Consider the following 19,593-nt stretch of genomic DNA (forward strand, 5'->3'; position numbering starts at 1 on the left):
ACATGAAACCATGTGTTTGATGCCTTTATACCCCAAGAAATCACTAAACAGTTTGCTCATATACTCCCCACCTCCATCAGATTGTAAACATTTTATAGTTATCCCAAACTGATTCAACACAAAAGCATAAAACTTGGCAAAAATATTGAAAGCTTCTGATTTATTCACCATGGGAAAAATCCACATGAATCTTGAATATTCATCTACAAAATTCATATAGTATCTATACCCTTCTATAGACTTTGTTGGAGATGGACCCCATACATCAGTGTGGACTTTATCAAAAAGACTACTAGCTCTAGTTTGTCTTATGGAAATGGTTGCCTACACATTTTGCCTTTTATACAAGAAAAACACATGGAAATACAATCATTAGACTTTGTACTAACTGATATTTTTTAATCTGTCAACATTGCAGTTAAGATTTCTTAAGATGGATGTCCAAGTCTCTGGTGCCAAACTGACTGTTGAACTATCTTCCCCAAAAAAGCAGCACAATTGCTTAACTTCGCAATAAATGATCCTGAAAAAGTGCTCATTGGAATCTTGAATAACTCCCCATCATCACTCTTTCCTTGGTATAGGATCACCCTTGTGGCCTTGTCCTGTATAAAGAAGGTAAGATCATCACATATAAACCAACAAGCATTGTCTCTACATAATTTCTTAACTGAGAGCAAATTGACAGTAATCATTGGAACATGCAACACATTATGCAATTTTAATGAATGATTCGATGATATAGGAATAATAGAGGACCCCATATGTTTTACAGCCAAACCTTCACCATTTCCCACAATAATCCTTTCATTTCCAGTATAAGGTGTAGCTTGATTCATTGCATTCATATTGGCAGTCATGTGATGTGTGGCCCCTGTGTCCACAATCCAAGTATTAGCTGCTGAGAAATCATGAGCTGTTGATGATGCAGATGCATTTTGCTGACCAATATGTCCTTGTGCAGTCATTGCAGTTAATGAAGATGATGGTGGAGCACCCTGATAGGAGAAATTGTTTCTGTGATAACACTCCAATGCGATGTGACCCCGTTTTCCACATATCTGACAAACTATAAAACCACTAGAAGTTTGTGTATTACTGTTGTCAACTCTGTAGTAGCAATTTGGAGCAGTATACCCCCTTCTTGAACAAATCTGACATTCTGGAGAAACTAAGGATTTGTAATTTGTATTCCCGTTCCAATAGTTAGTTCTTGTATTCCAAGAATTGCCATTCTGAGATTGCTTCCCATTTCCAGAGTAATTGCTACTTCCATTGCCATCATATGAATTCCCATTCCTGTTGCCATAACTTCCAGAGTAAGACTTTGAATTATTATTCCCATTATTGAACCTTCTGTAGCAGTTGTTTTGCCCATTATTCATCTGTTGAAAAGATCTGTTTGCAGTACTAACATAGCCAGAGCCTCCTGTAACATTAGATTGACTCCCATGATAAGAATCCCTATTAGAGTTAGAACTTTCACCATGTTCATATCCTCCCTGGAATCTCTGTGAATTAGCCCCTTCACCTTGCACTACAATTGCAGCCATAGAACAACGCTTCAATTTTCACAGAATCAGACATGATTGACTAATCAAGAAACACCCCAAAGAGATTCAAGATCAACCAAGAATTCAACACTACAACAGAAAAGAAGAACTCAACAATGCTTATCAATATTGCACCTCGGCTTCGGCCTTATAAAATACAGCAAAATCCAGAAAACTTTACAAAGATCAACCCAAAACAATTTGTATGCAAGAAAGATTGGCTTCGGCCTTTGTAATCTTTCAACTTCTAATACTTTTCATCCTCATTCAACAAACATGGCATCGGCCTTGAATATCATCAATTTTCAACTAAAATTCTTACTGAGACAATTTAACAAACAGGTCATCGACATAATTTCTGAAATAGAAACTGAAAACCTGAGGTCGCCCAGAAAATTGCACCATTGAAGAACACCGATCATGAATCACCAATCACCAAACAAGCAGATAGACACAGCGGAAGACGCACCATAGATCGTTCCTCGGCTCTGATACCATCATAACAGAACTGAAAAATAGAAAAGAAATGGGAAATAGAAAGGAAGAAGTAGAGAGAAAGTCGAAGGAAAAATGAATTGAGAAAGCTTGTATTTCTGAAGGAAATGATACACTTGATTGATTGATTCTTACACCAGTACTTGGCTTATATAGCCGCCACCTACGATTGAAAACTGGGCTCGAAGATGACACGCGAACTTGATTTGTAGTAGGCAGAAACTTGCAGAAAGCCGCCACTAACTGCAGAATTTTGCAGAAAATGGCCATTAACAGTAAGCACAGGCAAAAGAAATCTCTGTCAAAACAGCAAGGAAATTCAAAAAGTGCATTGACCTGCAAACAAAACTATGAAAGGACGGAGGAAAATAGAAAAATATTTCAAAAACGAAAAAGAAAGAAAAAAAGCAAATAATGGAAAAAGAAAAAAAAACGCAAATTTGCACAATTCATATTGATACTAGCCTTCATGCACGCACTCACACGCGTGCAGAGCGTAAATTGATAAAAAGAAAGTCAAATATTTGAAATAAATGAATAATCTTAGATCATGCTAGAAGAAACCCCTCATAAACCAATTAAAGCAACTGAATCCACATAATTAAATCGATCTCTATAAAATTTACATTAAGAATAAAGAAAATAATATTTAATAAACAATTAATTGAATCACATTATTGCTAGTCCATTGTGAGGCTAAACCCACCCTCTCCCCCTTAATGTAGATAATATTGTTTGTTAAAAAAAAAATTCATTTGACAACTAATTTAATCACATTATTATCCACGTGTGAAAGACTTTTTTTATAACCGGCATTACACGCCTCTTAAGATGTTTTGAACGTGCTTAAAAATAGAGAAAATAATATTGAATGAACAGTTAATTGAATCACATTATTGCTAGCCTATTGTGAAGTACTAATTTAAAAAAAAACGTACAAAAAAATTAATTATTAAAAAAACACTGTTAAAATGATGAAAATACCCCTACTTACGCATGACTTACACGTTTTAAATATATTTATATGTGTCAATTGACAAAAGGAAAGTAAAATATTTGAAGTAAATGAATAATCTTAGATCATGCAAAAAGAAACCCCTCATATACCAATTAAAACAATTGAATTTACATAATAAAATTGGTCTCCATAGAATTTACATTAAGAATAAAGAAAATAATATTTAATAAACAATTGATTGAATTACATTATTGTTAACCCATTATGAGACTAAGCCCACCTACCCTCCCTCTTAATGTAGATAATATCATTTGTTAAAAAAAAAATCATTTGATAACTAATTTAATCACATTATTATCCACATGTGAAAGACCTTTTTTTTTATAAACGGCATTAGACGCATCTTAAGATGTTTTGAATGTGTTTAAAAATAGAGAAAATAATATTTAATAAACAACTGATTGAATCACATTATTGCTAGTCCATTGTGAGACTAAGCCCACCCCCTCCCCCTTAGTGTAGATAATATCGTTTGTTAATAAAAAAAAATTATTTGACAACTAATTTAATCACATTATTATCCGCGTCCAAAAGACCTTTTTTATAACAGGCATTACACGCCTCTTAAAATGTTTTGAACGTGTTTTTGAAATAAATAACTGATTGAATCATATTATTGCTAGCCTATTATGAGACATTAATTAAAAAAAAACTTTACAAAAGAAATTAATTAATAAAAAAATACTATTAAAATGATGAAAATTTCTTTGTCTTATTTTATGTATTATTTTGGGCTGCATTTGAAATTTTTTGTCTTAGGGGCATTTTTGTCCAAAAATTTTTGTTGAAACTTGGTGACACCAAAAACACTATTGACCTTTAGTGTTGGCTTTATAATAGAAGATATGAACATGGTTGAATGGAGCAGCTAGTCCAAGTGCATTGTCAAGAGAATAGAGATGGTGGCCCACATTCTATGAATCTGTGACTTTCAATTCCTCGATCAATGCCTTTCACAAGCACTTCTCATATATGCCAAATCCACGTCTCTGTTGCTGTTAGTCAAGGCTTGTGATAGCATGCATGGCAATCTTCTCGTTGCAGTGCTTCATCAGCTGCAATGGGACAGCAGCTGCATCCACGCTTGTTGTTTTCACAGAATGGATTCAATAGACTTTGTCACTACCACCATCGTGTGTGGTTAATCTAAGAAGTTGGTTCTCCGAATCACTGCGGTGTCTTGTCACTACACGATGTGGTTCATCTAAGAAGTTGGTTCTCCGAATCACTGCAGTGTCTTGTCACTACCACCATCGTGTGTGGTTCAAATTAATAAAAATAATTTATTTTGTACACGTCTTCTTGTTTCATTTATTACGAGACTTTCGTGTTTACAAAGAGGATCCTATAATTTAATTGTCAACAAGGTCGCTGTATTATAGTTGTAAGTATTTACGCCTGTCAGTGGACCACTTGAGTTTGATCCATAATATAATTGGAGAATACAGTAGCGATACATATCATTACTTATTGCCACACTTCTTACACAAAGGAATAGAATTATTTAACAAATCGTAATTTTCTAAGCATACAAAGCCAAGTCTTGGACTCCACAGTAAGTTTTGAAAGCATACTGAGCTCTCTGGCCAGCCTCCGTGTAGTAGAACCCTAGAAATTCAACGTGATCAAAGGGCTTAAAAAGCAAAGGGTGCTCTTCATCCACAGCCTCCTGCGGGGCTTCTATAATGTAACCTTCCTTTGGGATGGAGAACAATCCAGTTGAGTACCTAGCCTCATTTCCATTCATCATCACTCTATGATATGGAGAATGTAGTCGACCGTTTGTCCATGCCTGCAAAATCATCAGCACAATGTTAACTTTGATTTCTTTGATTCTTTCACGACCGTTAGTATGTAAATCGAATGAGTAGGAAGTAACTCACGTAAAGAGAATCGCCAATCATGGCGATGAAAGAGTGCGGTAATGAAGGCTTGACTTTGATCCATTTGCCAGCTTTGGTTTGCACTTCTAAACGATCAACTTGGTTTTAATACAAAATGGTGACAATGTTCCTTGTCTGTGTGCGCGTTTATCCCCAACTTAGTTTCCTTGGTTTCAGGTCCTTTATATTTCATCACTCGAAGAAGGTAGTTGGAAGTATTTTTCAAGTCCCAAGCTCTCCAGACTCATCCTTCTGATTATTTGATCCAACTCCGAAACTTGCTCTGAGAATGATTGTATGGTTGTGCTGCCACCCAAAAAACAAAAATTACGAACTCCGAATATTTGATTATGAAATAAAGGGTAACAGTGTCTCTTGCCGGATGTCAGATATATCATTAGGTTAATAGAATGTTAATCTGAAATACACATTTATGTAAATCTGTCCCATTAGATAGACATTTTGGCAAAATAACATGTAGATTGTTTGATAAGATAATAACGCAAACTATGAAATTAATGTGCATATATGAGTACGAAAATATTAAAAAATTAGGAGAAAGGATTAATGTTATGAACCAAAATCTCGGGCTTCCTTGAGGCCACTATGTATTTGTCAAGCTTTCAACTTGTTCATAGACATTTGCATCGTCAAACCCCATGCTCTCGTATAGTGGCACCATGGGGTACTGCCCAACATACCCATGGTAGGGCTTTTTAGAAGCATTCTGTAATTTGGTTTGTGAAGGAAGGTCGAAAAGCTCTTCTATTGATTCAATTGTTGACTTTCAAATGTCTGAAGGCACTTTGTCGAACAAAGCCTCGAAGCAACCATACTCTTCGAGCGCATTACGGACTTGAGCTCTCACTAAGTCCCACTCTTTGGTTCCTTGATTGAGGTCTGGTTTGGAGAAGTCTATGATGGGAAGTCCGAGTGGGGTTTCTGATGCCATTGTGTATATATATACGCTGTTTTAATTTGGTTGATGGAGAGGAGGAAACTGGCAGCTTCGTTGAGTTTTAGATGAAGATTGAAATCTCGACTGGGCCTATGTATACAATTTAGATGGAGTGAAAGGGGGGCGGGGGGCAAAAACTTAAAATGTTAAAAGCTCTCTCCCTAAGTGAACATATCTTTAAAGAAATTACATGCACATGCGTTTAGATATTCTGGTCCAACCAGTGGCGGATCCAGGATTTGAACTTAGTGTAGTCCCAATATAAAAGCTCCAAAAATAAAAACAAGACGAAAATATCATTGAACAAATAAATGGCAAACTACAATTTTCATTCATGATCTTTGTGCTAAACAAGCTAGAAATACTAAATTTGTCCACGACGGAATCTCATACGTACTTTGAAAACGTGTCATGATAGTTTTATTGTCAATACAAGAAAAAACATCTTTCTCAATGTAAATAACTAAGCTATCATTTAACCATTGATCCCCCATTCTGTTGTGGAATGGACTCTTTATGATATTCATGGCGGAAAATGCTCTCTCCACTGAAGCAGTTGCAATAGGTAAAACCAAAGCCAATTCAATAAGTAAATACATATTGAAATACTCGATGCAACCTTTTTTCCACAATTTTCTTAGCAAGATCACTAATGCTTTGCAACAAAGAAAAGTCACTTCTCGAACGCATAGAATGAATATAAATATCGAGTTGATCTTTAAGTGCCAATAGGTCTTGCTTCGTAAAATCTTGAGGGTACAATTGAGCAAGGCGAAGTAGCTTTTCTTTGTCAAAAGCTACAAAAGAATCATTTGGACTCAAACTAGCCAAACAAATGAGCAATTCGGTACTTGTTTCATTGAAGCGATCATTTAACTCTATAAGCTGGGAATCAATGACAACAAAAAAGAGCTCCACTTTGTAACGATGATGGTTGGTCTTTTTGTGGGTATTACGACGCGACCTCCTATGAGCTACATATGTCTCATCCATGTTAATAACCTCAATATGATGTTGGACACAAAATGACAATACTTTGTCAACCAAAAAGTCAAACCCCTCATCATTCCTCATTCGTGATTCCCAATATAGATTTCATCAAAAATAGGAGAAACATAAACTGAAAAGATTGTATGTCTTTCAATAACCTATTTGCTTCAGCCACACTATCATTGGTATTATCATCAACAATCATTTCAAGCACATTGACCACAGATGAGAACACAGTAATCAAACTAATCAAAGTCCCATAATGTGAATTCCATCTTGTAGCTCCGGCACGTTTGAGACTAGTTTCTTGATTTAAGCCTCGTCCTGTAATAAAAGAATCATTTTCAAGAGCTTTCATAAGTTCTTTTTGTTGCATCTATCTAAGTGCATCACGACGCTTACATGAAGCTCCAATATTATTTACCACATTATTAGCCAATAGGAAGAATGTGTTAACATCAACATTATCCTTTGCTACGGCAACAAGAGCTAATTGGAGTTGATGAGCAAAGCAATGAACATAGAATGCACAAGTTTGATCATTCAAAATCTTTGTCTTGAGTCTATTGAACTCACCTTTCATATTACTAGCACTATCATAACCTTGCCCTCGTAAATTGGAGAAGCTCAACTCATTGAAATGAATGAAGGCATCAATAGACTCCTTTAGTGTGTTTGAAGTGGTGTCGGGAACATGTTGAACTCCTACAAACCTTTCAATGACTCCCATTTTTGTCCACATAACGCAAAACCACCGCCATTGGCTCCTTTATAGAAACATCATGTGCCTCATCAACCAATAGAGAAAAGAACCTAGCATTCTTCATATCACTTATGATAGTTTTAATGGTTTCAATAGAACATGAATGAACAAGATCTTTTTTAATTAAAGGAGCTATTAGCTTGAGATTTCCCGGAGCTTTATCTAACACAACAGCCTTTATTTTCTCATCATGGTCCGCAAGGAATTGCAAGAGCTCCAAATAGTTACCTCTATTGTTCGAAGTGTCACTTTCATCATGACCATGAAATGAAAGACCTTGTCGCAACAAAAACTTATTGCAATCAATTGACGCATTCAAGCAAGTGCAATAAGCCATACAAGCTTCTTCTGACTATTTGACCACAACTATTTCAATATGTGTCTTTTGATTCATTAGATTACCAGCAGCTTCAACAGCTTTATTATGAAAGCTACCAACCATTCCCATATGTTTTTCAAAACAGGCTCTTGCGTGCTTCCAATTTTGAAAGCCTACCTCAGTAAAGACGTCACTTCCTGATTGTTCAAAGTTGACTTTGAATAGATAGCAATAAAAGAAAAATGCAGCATCTTTAGATATACTATATTCCAACCAATGAAATTCCTTCAACCAATTATCAACGAACCGTCGCTTTTTATTCGAATGCAAAGTGAATGGAAAATCATGATCTTTAACTCTAAAAGGCTCCATCAATATATATGCTCTTCGGACCTCATCTTAAATATCTGGAGGATAATCCATCATTAGAATCCTCTTTCCGGGGTCTCTCTCAAGATTATTCAAATCAACTTTTAACTCATTTTGTTGTGGAGTAGAGTTACCCCCAATTGGATTAGAACTACTTGGAATTGGAGGGGAATTGTTCGGAATAGGATTGGAACTATCCAAGTTTGGAGATGAACTATTTGGAATATGATTGTCTGAACTAATCGATGATGATTTTCGCTTGTAATACCGTTCCATACTTCTAATTTCTACACATATCAATTAATAAAAAAATCTATATCAATTGATGAAACTACAAAAAATATTATATGAAAAGAAATCAGATTCATTTATAAATTTATAATTAGGTTTGTGCCCGTGGGATTCTAATATTATGAATGCCAAAGACAAAGAGATGCATGCCACAAATAGACTGCCATCACTTCAAAGAAACATTAAAAGTTTAATTCATCACCAGATTCACCACCAAATATTAAAAATAAAAATACTTCTTAAACAAAATATCTAACACCACAAATAAATCAAATAGTGGATGGTAAAATTATTTAAATATCGAACACCAAAAATAATTTAATATCAAATAGTGGATGACAAAATTATTTAATGGATAGAGTCAAAGAAAGTACAAACTTCTTCAACCAAGAAGAAGAGGACCAGAGGTTAGCCTCCAAACCAGAGCTTTACACGGAGAAAAAATGCTCAAAACGACGTCGTTTTGCCAAGTCATTGTGCAGCATCACATGTTGCGCATCACTGGTGCAGCATCACTTGTGCAACATCACTAACATGGGTGGTCCTTGAAGATCTTCACAGCCATTTTTCCGAGCTTCGAGTGATCCTGGGACCACCCTGGTCCCTTAATAGATCCACCCCTAGGTCCAATCATTGCCGATTCGCCAAAACTGTTGATACTGTCTAAATCTCTTTTGAATTTCAGACAAATCCGGGAAAAGTATTGCTTCCCTCCTTTCGAAAACCTTAACCCCATTTTATAGGTATTAATTTCAACAGATCTTTCATCAATTTCAGGGAAAGAAAGACTTTGATTAAAATTTCATATAATAGGTTCATACGTTCCTTCTCTATATTTCACTCGAAGAATAAGTGTAACATTTGTGATAATTGTTAAGTTTTTCTCTAGGACCACATCCAGATAAACATTCATGTGTTGTTATTTGAACTACATTTACTGTTACATTGTTGATCACCTCTTTAACATATGTGAGTTCTACATTTATCAGTTAATACAGGACAAATAACATTCACATTACATTATCAATTAAGTTCGTATGCTATGTTGCGTGCAAATCAATAGTTCATGATTAGGTAAAGTGTGTGTTGTCCTCTCAATTATGTTCACTATAATTGATATATCATATTTTCCGAGAATAAAATATTTTATAATATACATATATTATTTATAAATAAAGGTACGCATTTTTCTTTCACAAATAGCACTGTAGGACAAAATAAACTATACAAATATTTAACAAAATATCCATTTATTCAGTTTGTTTGTTTGTTTGTTTGTTTGTTAATCTTTTCAGAACAATTCAATTTGTGGTCCTCGCTTCCAATTATGTTGTATTTGTTTGTGTGTTTAATTAATGAGTAATGTTAGAAGATCATCTATTTAAACTATATGTATTATAACTTATATGAAGTGGTTATTGATGACTGAATTATTATTTAAGTATTTATTAACGAGCTTATTTTTACTGTTTAGACCAAATTATGTTAACCATATGATTTGATTGTTGAAAATTGGATTATTACTTAAGTATTGACTAACGTGTTTATTTCCTATTGATGACACATCACATGGTTTACAAATTTAGTCTAAAAATTTTGGTCAGCCGTTTTACTCGGTTTGCAAATGTGATTTAAAAAGTTGATCTACCTAACATTATTGTTAATTTTTTTTTGTCCAATTAAACAAAAGTTAGATTATTTTCTAGGGTGCAGAATACAAGAGTTTCAGTTTCAAGTAGTAGTATTAATCACATAAAGAGAATGAAGGACGCATTGTTAAATGTTAAAGCCGTACTAATCATATAACATTTTCTTATACAATTGGTAACAGTGGAATTAAAAACGAGAAGAAAATTCGGATACAATCTTCTCACCATGTCTAGAATATTGATGGTCCATACACGACGCATGTGGTTGGACAGCAATTTGTTAATTTCAGCTACTATATAACTACAAAAGCAATCGACTAGTATTACGATGGTTAGTGTTATTTCTTTTCACTTCTAGTAAGAAGTCTCGGTTTCGATTCATATAAATAACAAGAACGTATTATATTTGTCGTGAGTTCGATACCTAATTAGTAACAGGCTCATTGTGTGATCTAACCTAACCTCTACTCTTCTTAGAGTAGAATATCATTTAATAAAAAAAAATCTTAAAAAAATTCTAAGGTAAAATTATCACAGCTGATGGAGGGAATTATCAAAAGTGATGATGCCTAGCATATATAAATTTAATAATTAAATTGTTGGTACAATACTTGAAAAAAAAAAGAGTTAGTACAATAAATTATTTAAGGATAAACTACCTCAATTATGCGTCAAACCACAATTTCATACATAATGTTTTGAACATTATAATGTTATACCTCAATTTACGAAATTGTTGCAATGTCAAACATTTTTTAAATTTTTTGTCAATTTGACTATTAAATGAGGTGGGAGAAGCAGGGCACACTCCTTTACCAATTGAAATAAAATATTAATTAATTAATATTAAATTATTCATTTTTTTTAACAATTAAAATTAATTAAAAATTAAAACCCTCTCCCTCCTTCCTGCCCAAACGCCAACCCCATTATTCGTCCCTTTCTTTCTCCCCAAAACTTTCTCACCTCAAAAACCAGTATCTCCTTCAATCTTCCATGCCCATTTCCTCAAAAATCAGCATCTCCTTCGATCTTCTATTCCCATATCCCCAATCTCAGCTGAATAGCTAATCATGGGCTGCACCCAGTCGAAGATCGAGAACGAAGAAGCGGTCTCCCGTTGCAAAGATCGCAAGCTCTTCATGAAAGAAGCAGTGTCGTATCATAACGTCTTCATCGCCGCCCACTCATCCTACGCCATCTACAACACCGTCACCGCCTTAAGCGACTAAGCCCAGGGCGCGGTGGTGGCCCCCACACCCGGCCCATTTACAGTCCCACCACCCGATTTAACCTCCGCCGCAGCTGTCGTAGGCGTCCCCACCCCGCTTCCTTTTGTGGATAATTTTCCTCCGCCGCTCCCTAGCATCTCCAGCTACACTCTACAGCGCGCCGCCATCATGCTCTAGATCAAACTCGACGCAAAGGTCATTGATGTACTGCTTTTGATTCGCATGAAGGTTCATGACCTCATAGTGATGCTGCAAAACTCAATAAATAAATAGTTGTTAAAATTTATAATAATTTGTATACCTTAATAAAACTTTAGTATTTGAGGTTGAAAATACTTATCGATAATTCATGAAGAACGGCTTCATTGACTTCAGTTGGGACAACTTTCCAGGACTCCCACAGGAGGGGGCAATGATTCCTCATAACCGACCCAATGTTGCTGGGCAACACACTGTGCTACTTTTTTGTTGCAATCGCACGATGTCGAGGATCCCACGTAATGGTGATCTTCTTGGTCGTGGTGTGAGTGGTCTATGACGTCTTCAGAAGTCTGCATGGGTCCCTGGTTTGTTTTTGTTTTTTTTTTTTTTTTGAACTACCAAATAAACAAACTAAACATTAGACGAATTCTATTTTCTACCAAAAATTCGGTAGAACCTCCCCTAAAACTATAACATTTCCTAAAATCGGCAGACAATATAACAACAACAACAACACGTTCACCCAACAATTCAAACAGTTTATACCCATTGGGGACTTTGAAAGAAAGTTTACAACTTGTATCAAGTGTTTTCACTTCTAATTGCTTAATTGGCCGTGAATTTGTGAAGAAACTACACACATATTGGATTGCACATGTAATTATGTAAGTTGAGAATAATATCGATGTGAGTAGTCTCGTCTATTTGAAATTTTAACACACCATATTCATACCTTGAAAAATGTACTAAAGATTTTCACTAATGAGAAAATCAAAGAATAAGAAAGATAACCTTTTAAGGGTGTAACCAAAGAATTTATCAACCAACTTTTCCTAAAGAAGATTGGGGATCTTTTGTCATCCACCAACATATTTTAGTATCCTCCTTGACAATATGTTGTAACTAATGACTTTTTATGAACCTACCTGAAAAACCAAATTATCTAAAAGTTCAATTTTCACAACAACTAAAACAATGGTTCAAAATTTCAATTATACTATGCGAAAGTTGCGTTACCTGTTTGGGACCCCTCTCCATGGACAGAGGAAGCCTCAGCAGACTCTTAGCCTCCTCAAAACTCTGAGGTCGTCAATGAGTCCACCGGGCACTTAGTACATGATATGTCACTGAAGAAGTCGATGACGCATGAGCCGTAGACACTGTTGGCCCCAAAGGCGTGACCGGAGGGACATCCGTCGTGCCCTTATCAGGTGGGGAGGTGGCAACAGCACTACCTACTAGAAAAGGTGTTTGACTGACCCTACTAGCTACCCTATGGTTTGAAATTAAGTTCGACATCTACAAAAATAATTAATAAAAAAGTTACATTCCACTACTTTAATCTGGTTTGGATATACTAAAAAATATCCTAACCTTGAAGCAAAATAAGATATATCTTTAATTTCATTAATACCATTAAAGAAGGAATCAAATTATCAAATTACCCATACACGTGCAAAATATACATTCATGCACAATAGGAACATCTATAGTTTCCTACTTGCCTATATATATAACCTATTTATGCAAACCTATATGATAAACATGAAAAAGAAAGGTTAAAAGGACAAAACATGTAGATGCAGGGAAACGCTACATTCAACCTTAGACAAGGTTTGCCTTATCGGTTAGTTGAACTGATGAGCTCTTCCAGAACAAGGAAGCATGCAGTCAATAAACCTTGTATTGAAAAACAGTTTGCAAGACAATGCAACTTGTAAGGAATCGGTGTAATATGGAAGAAGGCAAGCATGTACTTATTCTGGCTGAAAGTAAGGATGAATGTGTGTGTGTGTGTGTGTGTGTGTGTGTGTACTTATGTATCATATTCATGACTCGGATGACTCGGACAAAGGGAGTGGCGGACAACCCACATCTCCACATATGAATAAAGTTTTGTTTAGCAGTTGTAGAAAAAGTTTGAATAAGAAAAAACAATCATGAATTTTTGACACGATTGCAGTTAATACATACTTGATCATGCAAATCACTCAAAATCTGATATCTCATAGTAAGAACAGCAGTAATGCACCTAGTTTTCTTTAGCCTTGGAGATAAAGAAAAGCCGGCACTTGATAAAGTGCGGCAGACAAAAATATTGAATCGCAGTTACACTTGCATTGCAGAAACGAACAACCACAAATGCTTATATTCTAAGAAAAGATGACATGAGGTTGATGGTTCAAATAAAACTCAAATAAGCTGTTGAACTCAACCGCATTGGGAGCCGTAATCTTAGTTGCGGTCCAACATTATACTATTAAGAGAAAGAGAGAATGCACCAACCTCAGAGCGATATTGATTCCGATAACTAAGGTGGCTTCACTCAAGTTTCACCTCTCTTGTCGGGGGATCCAGCTGCATATATGTAAATGGCTCTGTTGGTTCCTCCCTACAGAACAACACAAATGCTTCATAAATCACAGAAAGCAGCGTAACCTGTATAGAATTATGTAACTGATGCAGCATTACATATATAATTATAAATAAATAAATAAATAAATAAATACATACATACATACATACATACATATATATATATATATATATATATATATATATATATATATATATATATATATATATATAAAGAACCCTCAAATCATGGCGTTCTTATTGTCAATTTTGGTAGTTTTAATCAAGGAATGGAGAAAGCACCATTGGGATTTTTGTAATTAAGTTTTTGTTTAGTTCATAATCACTGATGACTTACAAAGCCTTGGCTCTATTATTATATGATTCGGTTCCTTCTTTGAGTAGTCCGTTATTATTTATTTAGCTTTATCATTTCTTAATTGAAAAAGAAAAATCAAATTTATGATCTCTTCCAACATTCGAAAGAAAAAGAAATATACTAAGAGCTAGTTAGTAAACATGCGTAAAAAAACCTTGAACAATGTTTAGTTGGTAAAGACAGTAGAAAATAATTCCAAATTTTGTTGAACTCCTAATAAATCTATGTACTCTATATACAACAAAAGAAATCATTGGTCGAATGAGAAGACATTAAATCTATGTTTGATAAAATGAAGACATGTATATCTACTCAACAAAAATGCAGACCTCAAGTGTGAATTTCAAGCCAGCCAGCAAATAGGAAAGAAAAGATGTCACGCATGATGATGTAGATCTTTTTATGTCGAAGGAAGCCTTGAGAGGAAAGCATGCTTAAGATAATTGGATTACTACTAATTATGCATATAAACAGGAGTTTATATCATCACCTTATTTTATTTTCAAGGTCAATATTCAATAATATGCAAAAGCTAAAAACAACTGTGATTTTCAAGCCCTTAACCTGCATTATTTGCCAACTACAACTGTGATTTTCAAGCCCTTAACAAAACAGAGGGGAGGGGAGGGGAGGGTGGGTTTCTTAGGGATAGGAGATGTTCCTCATCATTTACCACATACAACTGTGATTTTCAAGCCTTTAACCTCGTGTTTTTTACTAATTGTCCCTTGGATCTCAACCATTACTTTGTGATTAAACCACCTAATACAGAAGGGACAACCTTTAACCTACTTCCATATAAAGCAACTAGATTTACCATTTTTCCTGACTCCCATCGAAAAAGAAAAAAAAAAACTATAGAAAAATTAAACATCAAATTCGAGAACATACGTCCAAATCCATTCACAAAAAAAAATCCACCTAAAAATACAAAAAAAAAACTATATCTTCAAAGGTTATTGATAAATATGATATACAGATTAGAGAGTAAAGGCCAATATGACCTGTTTGTAACGTCCTGAAATATTAAAATCCGGTTGAGCAAAAATGAACTCATCATATGCATTGATAGATTACAATTTTTCCAGATAAAGGACCAAAGTTGATTCCCAATTCGATATCCATTTTTGTTTATAACAAAAAAATGAAAAAGAAAAATACAAACCCCGGATACCCAATTCCAAAACTATCACCCAATATTATCAACTCGAAAACTATAACCTAATATTCTCAATTCGAAAACCCTAACCCAAGATTCCCCATTCGAACCCTAAATCCCTAACCCAGGATTCCCAATTCGAACCCTAAATCCCTAAATGTTCTAATTAAACCAATTAAACATAAAAAATGAAAAATTGCACTAATAAATAATTGAATTAAGGGATAGTGAATTAAGGAATACTAGGTGCTTACCTAGTAATGTTGCGGCGGCGGGCAGATGGTGTGGCGTCGGAGTGCCACGTATGTAAGAGGGAAAGTGATAGGGAGACAAAGAAAAACAGAGGGAGCAAGAGGGAGAGAGGTAGACATTGAGATAGCATACACAGATGAGAGCGAGAGCTGGACATAAGAGAGAGAGAGAGGAGAGTGAGTTCAGACAGAATTGCATGCAGAGAATGAGAGAGAGAGTGAGTATGAGATCGAGATAGATAGAGTGAAGCTAGGTGCCGAAATAAAAACGCACTTAATTTTGGCAAAAAAAATCAAATTTTTACATGATTGCGCGACGACGGTGTTCAAATTTTCGTCGCGCAACCAGTTTTTAAATTAAAAAAATGAATTTTTAAATATCTATGCTACAAACATTTCTAACACGTTGTCGCACATTTTGTAAATTTAATTTATTTTTTTGTTGAAATAAATAAATAAATTTTTTTTGGTTAATTTATTTTTTGCAAATTTTAAAGGAAACTTTTGTTTTTATACAAAATAAATACCATTCAATAAATATCATTACATTTACATAACAAGTTTTCATTAATCCTTGTCTGAACTAGAATAAATATCATCACTATTGTTAGATTCAGACTCCCATTCTTTCTCATATGTAGGCACGTCAACATCGTCATTCGCGCGCTCGGGTGCATTGTATTGCGGTAGATCCCCGAGGTCAATCATAGTGGAGTCGATCGGTATTTCGATTGCAGGACCTTCGGCTACCTACCTGATACAGTTCTTGTACAATAGTCATATCCCGCAGTGTATCTGCACCAAGTTCCGTTGAAGTCCTCAATTGTTGGTTAGCAACGTCACCATAATCGTCATCGTTAGCAGGATCTCAATCCGGAATATCATACAACCCTATGTGCTCAATCTTCTAAACTACTTTCCATCCCCTCTCGGGCTTAGGGTCATTTATATAGAAAATTTGTTTGGCCATCGTTGCCAAAATGTAGGGGTCGTCATTATACCAACATCTATTAGTGTTGATCGAAAGAAAACCATCATCTCACTTAACACCTCCAACCCTATGTGGATTTGTATCAAACCAGCAACACTTAAATAGGATAACTTGACAGCGGTCTTTGTAAAGCAATTGCACATCACTTGTCAGTTTTTCATATAAATCAATGTCTACAATGTTGCCCCCACCCGAGACATGTACCCCACTATTTTGTGTACACAACTTGTCATCTTGATCAGTTGCCAAAAACTTGATGCCATTTACATGACAACTGGAGTACAATTCTGCGCTTAGGGGCCCAATCTCCAAGTTGTACAATTCTTCAGTGTAAGTGGGCAAATTCATGTCCTTCAATTTCTTCACCTAAATTAAAGATAAAAAGTTGACATGTTAGCTTACCATTTAAAATTATGCAAATAACCCAAAACACGAACAACTTACATTTTCACGAAACCAGTGAGGAAACAATTCAGGTGCTTCTTGGCATATAAATGTGCAGGATGTTCCTGCTTCATCAACTCTTCATGCTCATCTAGGTAGGTAATTGCCTCATTACAATTGTTAAGTACAAACCAATGTGCTACCTCAATGTCCATTTTGTTAAACGACTCCCCTCGGATTGGTTCGCCAAAGGGTTGTGCAATTTGGGAAAAAAACATAAAGTATTTCACTTCTCACACCACCATCATTATTGCGTTGATGTCAATTGAACGCAGTCTCAATGTCTTGTAGGTACATTGTACAAAATGTAAGCGACTCAATGCGACCCATGCCTCCACGATCAATCATTCGAGCTTTGCCCTGTTTCGTACACTTTTTTTTTAATTCACCCAGTAGTCTGCATCAATAAACAAAATAACGTGTGAAATTAGTCAAATCATACATACATCTCGAACTAAAGGAATTATGGTGATTGTCTACCTTTTTATCGGATACATCAATCGATAGTTGATGGGTTCGACTAAAAGTGCCTTATCCGGCAAGTGAATCATGACGTTGATCATGCTTGTGAAGAAAGCTGGAGGAAATATTTGTTCAGACTTGCATAACACTTTAATAATATCGTCGCACAACTGTCTAACATTGGACTTGCGCAAAGATATTGCAATTCATTGAGAAAAATATCTTGCCCACAACATAATCAACTTCACCACATCTTCAGGCAAAAGGTGTCAAATTCCCACTAGGAGAAGGCGTTGAAGTATCACATGACAATCATGAATCTTGAGGCCTAAAATTTTGCCTCCATCCCCGTTTGCGTAACTGTCGATGTTTGAAGCATACCCATCCGAAAACTGTACAGAAGATAGAAACTCCAAAAACTCTTTCCTCTTATCAGGTTTCATCGAAACGATGCAAGCTTCTTTCTGGCTATGTCTCCATCCCTTGTCATCCATAAACATGGCCTAATGCTCATTTTTTCCAGATCGATCCAAGCTTTTATTGTGTCCTTTGTTTTTCCCTTAATGTCTAGTATAGTTCCGATCAATGTATCAAACACATTTTTCTCAACATGCATTACATCAATGTTGTGTCTCAATTTTAATTTGGACCAGTACGGGAACTTGAACAACCTCGTCTTATGTGTCCAGTTCAGATGTGAGTCTGGTCTTGTCATATTTACGGATTTTCCCAACGGAGCAAAATCTAAATGATTCACCTGAGCTAAAATTTCATCTCCATACCATTATCTGGATCTTGGCTGAAGCTCTGTGCCGTTGAAGAAAGCTGGCTCACTCTGATGCCACTCATGGTCCCACGACAACCATCTATGATTACCTAGAACGCCACTCATGGTCCCACGACAAACTTTCCCCGCGTGCCAACTAGATGTTGTGTTCTCTTTGCAAACTGGGCATGCGTAAGAACCTTTAGTGCTCCACCTAGACATCATATCGTACGCAGGAAAATCGTTTATAGTCCACATCACTACTACTCTCAAAGTGAACATCTTCCCGGTAGATTTATCGTACGTGGGAACACCATTTTCCCATAATTCGTTTAGTTTATCGACCAATGGTTATAAATAAACATCAATATACGTGCCCGGATCTTCTGTTATCAACAATGTCATCATCATATATTCTTTTTTCTTGCACTTCCAATGTGGCAAATTATATGGAATTGCGAAAATTGGTCTAGTGCTATGATTTTGGTTTAGAACCCCAAATGGATTAAACCCGTCTGTCGTAAGTCCCAATCTAACGTTTCGGGGCTCACGTGCAAAATCGGGGTACAGCTGATCAAACTCTTTCCAGGCCTCTCCATCTGCAGGATGTCTCATCACATCATCATCCACTCGTATGTTCTTATGCCACCTCATGTCGCTTGCAGTGTGCATCGACATATACAATTGCTGCAACCTAGGCTTTAATGGGAGATAACACATTACTTTTTATTGAATCTTCGTTGTTCTATTCTGAGTGGTCATTTTAAACCGTGACTCGGTACATACAGGGCATTTATCCAATGCTTTATTCTTTTTGTAGAATAAAATGCAATTATTTTTACACCCATGAATGTTTTCATATCCCAATCCAAGACTACTTAGCACCTTCTTTGCACTTTTATGATATGTAGACATGCAATTGTCCTTTGGTAGCATCCTCGTGAAAACCCCAAAAAAGTAATCAAAACACTGGTTCGACATACAAAACTTTATTTTGTCATGCATCAACTTAACAATGGCCGTGAGCACCGAAAATCCTTCACAACTAGGTATAATTCTTTCTTG

The 19,593-nt window shown here is 35.6% G+C and overlaps 1 protein-coding gene, 2 long non-coding RNA genes and 1 pseudogene across 3 annotated transcripts; all 4 read right to left on the bottom strand.

Moving 5' to 3' along the window:
- Positions 1-4,479: 4,479 nt before the first annotated feature.
- Positions 4,480-5,950, bottom strand: LOC103440832 (probable 2-oxoglutarate-dependent dioxygenase AOP1; annotated as a pseudogene).
- A 1,020-nt stretch (positions 5,951-6,970) lies between these two features.
- LOC103440833 (uncharacterized) lies at positions 6,971-7,627 on the bottom strand. The gene is made up of 2 exons (XM_008379539.1): positions 7,474-7,627; positions 6,971-7,221 (listed from the first exon to the last, which is right to left on the bottom strand). The coding sequence occupies exons 1-2, from the start codon at positions 7,625-7,627 to the stop codon at positions 6,971-6,973; spliced, it is 405 nt and encodes a 134-aa protein (XP_008377761.1).
- Positions 7,628-11,621: 3,994 nt separating this feature from the next.
- On the bottom strand, positions 11,622-12,078 carry LOC139193724 (uncharacterized). The gene is made up of 2 exons (XR_011578171.1): positions 11,857-12,078; positions 11,622-11,769 (listed from the first exon to the last, which is right to left on the bottom strand). It is a non-coding gene; the product is annotated as an uncharacterized lncRNA (long non-coding RNA).
- Positions 12,079-12,513: 435 nt separating this feature from the next.
- LOC103440676 (uncharacterized) lies at positions 12,514-16,124 on the bottom strand. Its single transcript, XR_530131.4, has 4 exons — positions 15,869-16,124; positions 14,008-14,113; positions 12,739-13,020; positions 12,514-12,647 (listed from the first exon to the last, which is right to left on the bottom strand). It is a non-coding gene; the product is annotated as an uncharacterized lncRNA (long non-coding RNA).
- Between the last annotated feature and the right edge of the window lie 3,469 nt (positions 16,125-19,593).

Source organism: Malus domestica, chromosome 17 (genome assembly GCF_042453785.1).
Source record: "Malus domestica chromosome 17, GDT2T_hap1".
NCBI lineage: Eukaryota > Viridiplantae > Streptophyta > Magnoliopsida > Rosales > Rosaceae > Malus > Malus domestica.

Bases quoted from the DNA above. Each gene is read 5' to 3' on its own strand.
- LOC103440833 (XM_008379539.1), bottom strand. From the start codon at position 7,627: ATGGGAGTCATTGAAAGGTTTGTAGGAGTTCAACATGTTCCCGACACC. The intron at 7,222-7,473 runs GTGAGTTCAATA...CTTTTATTACAG, and splicing joins TAGTGCTAGTAATATGAAAG to GACGAGGCTTAAATCAAGAA.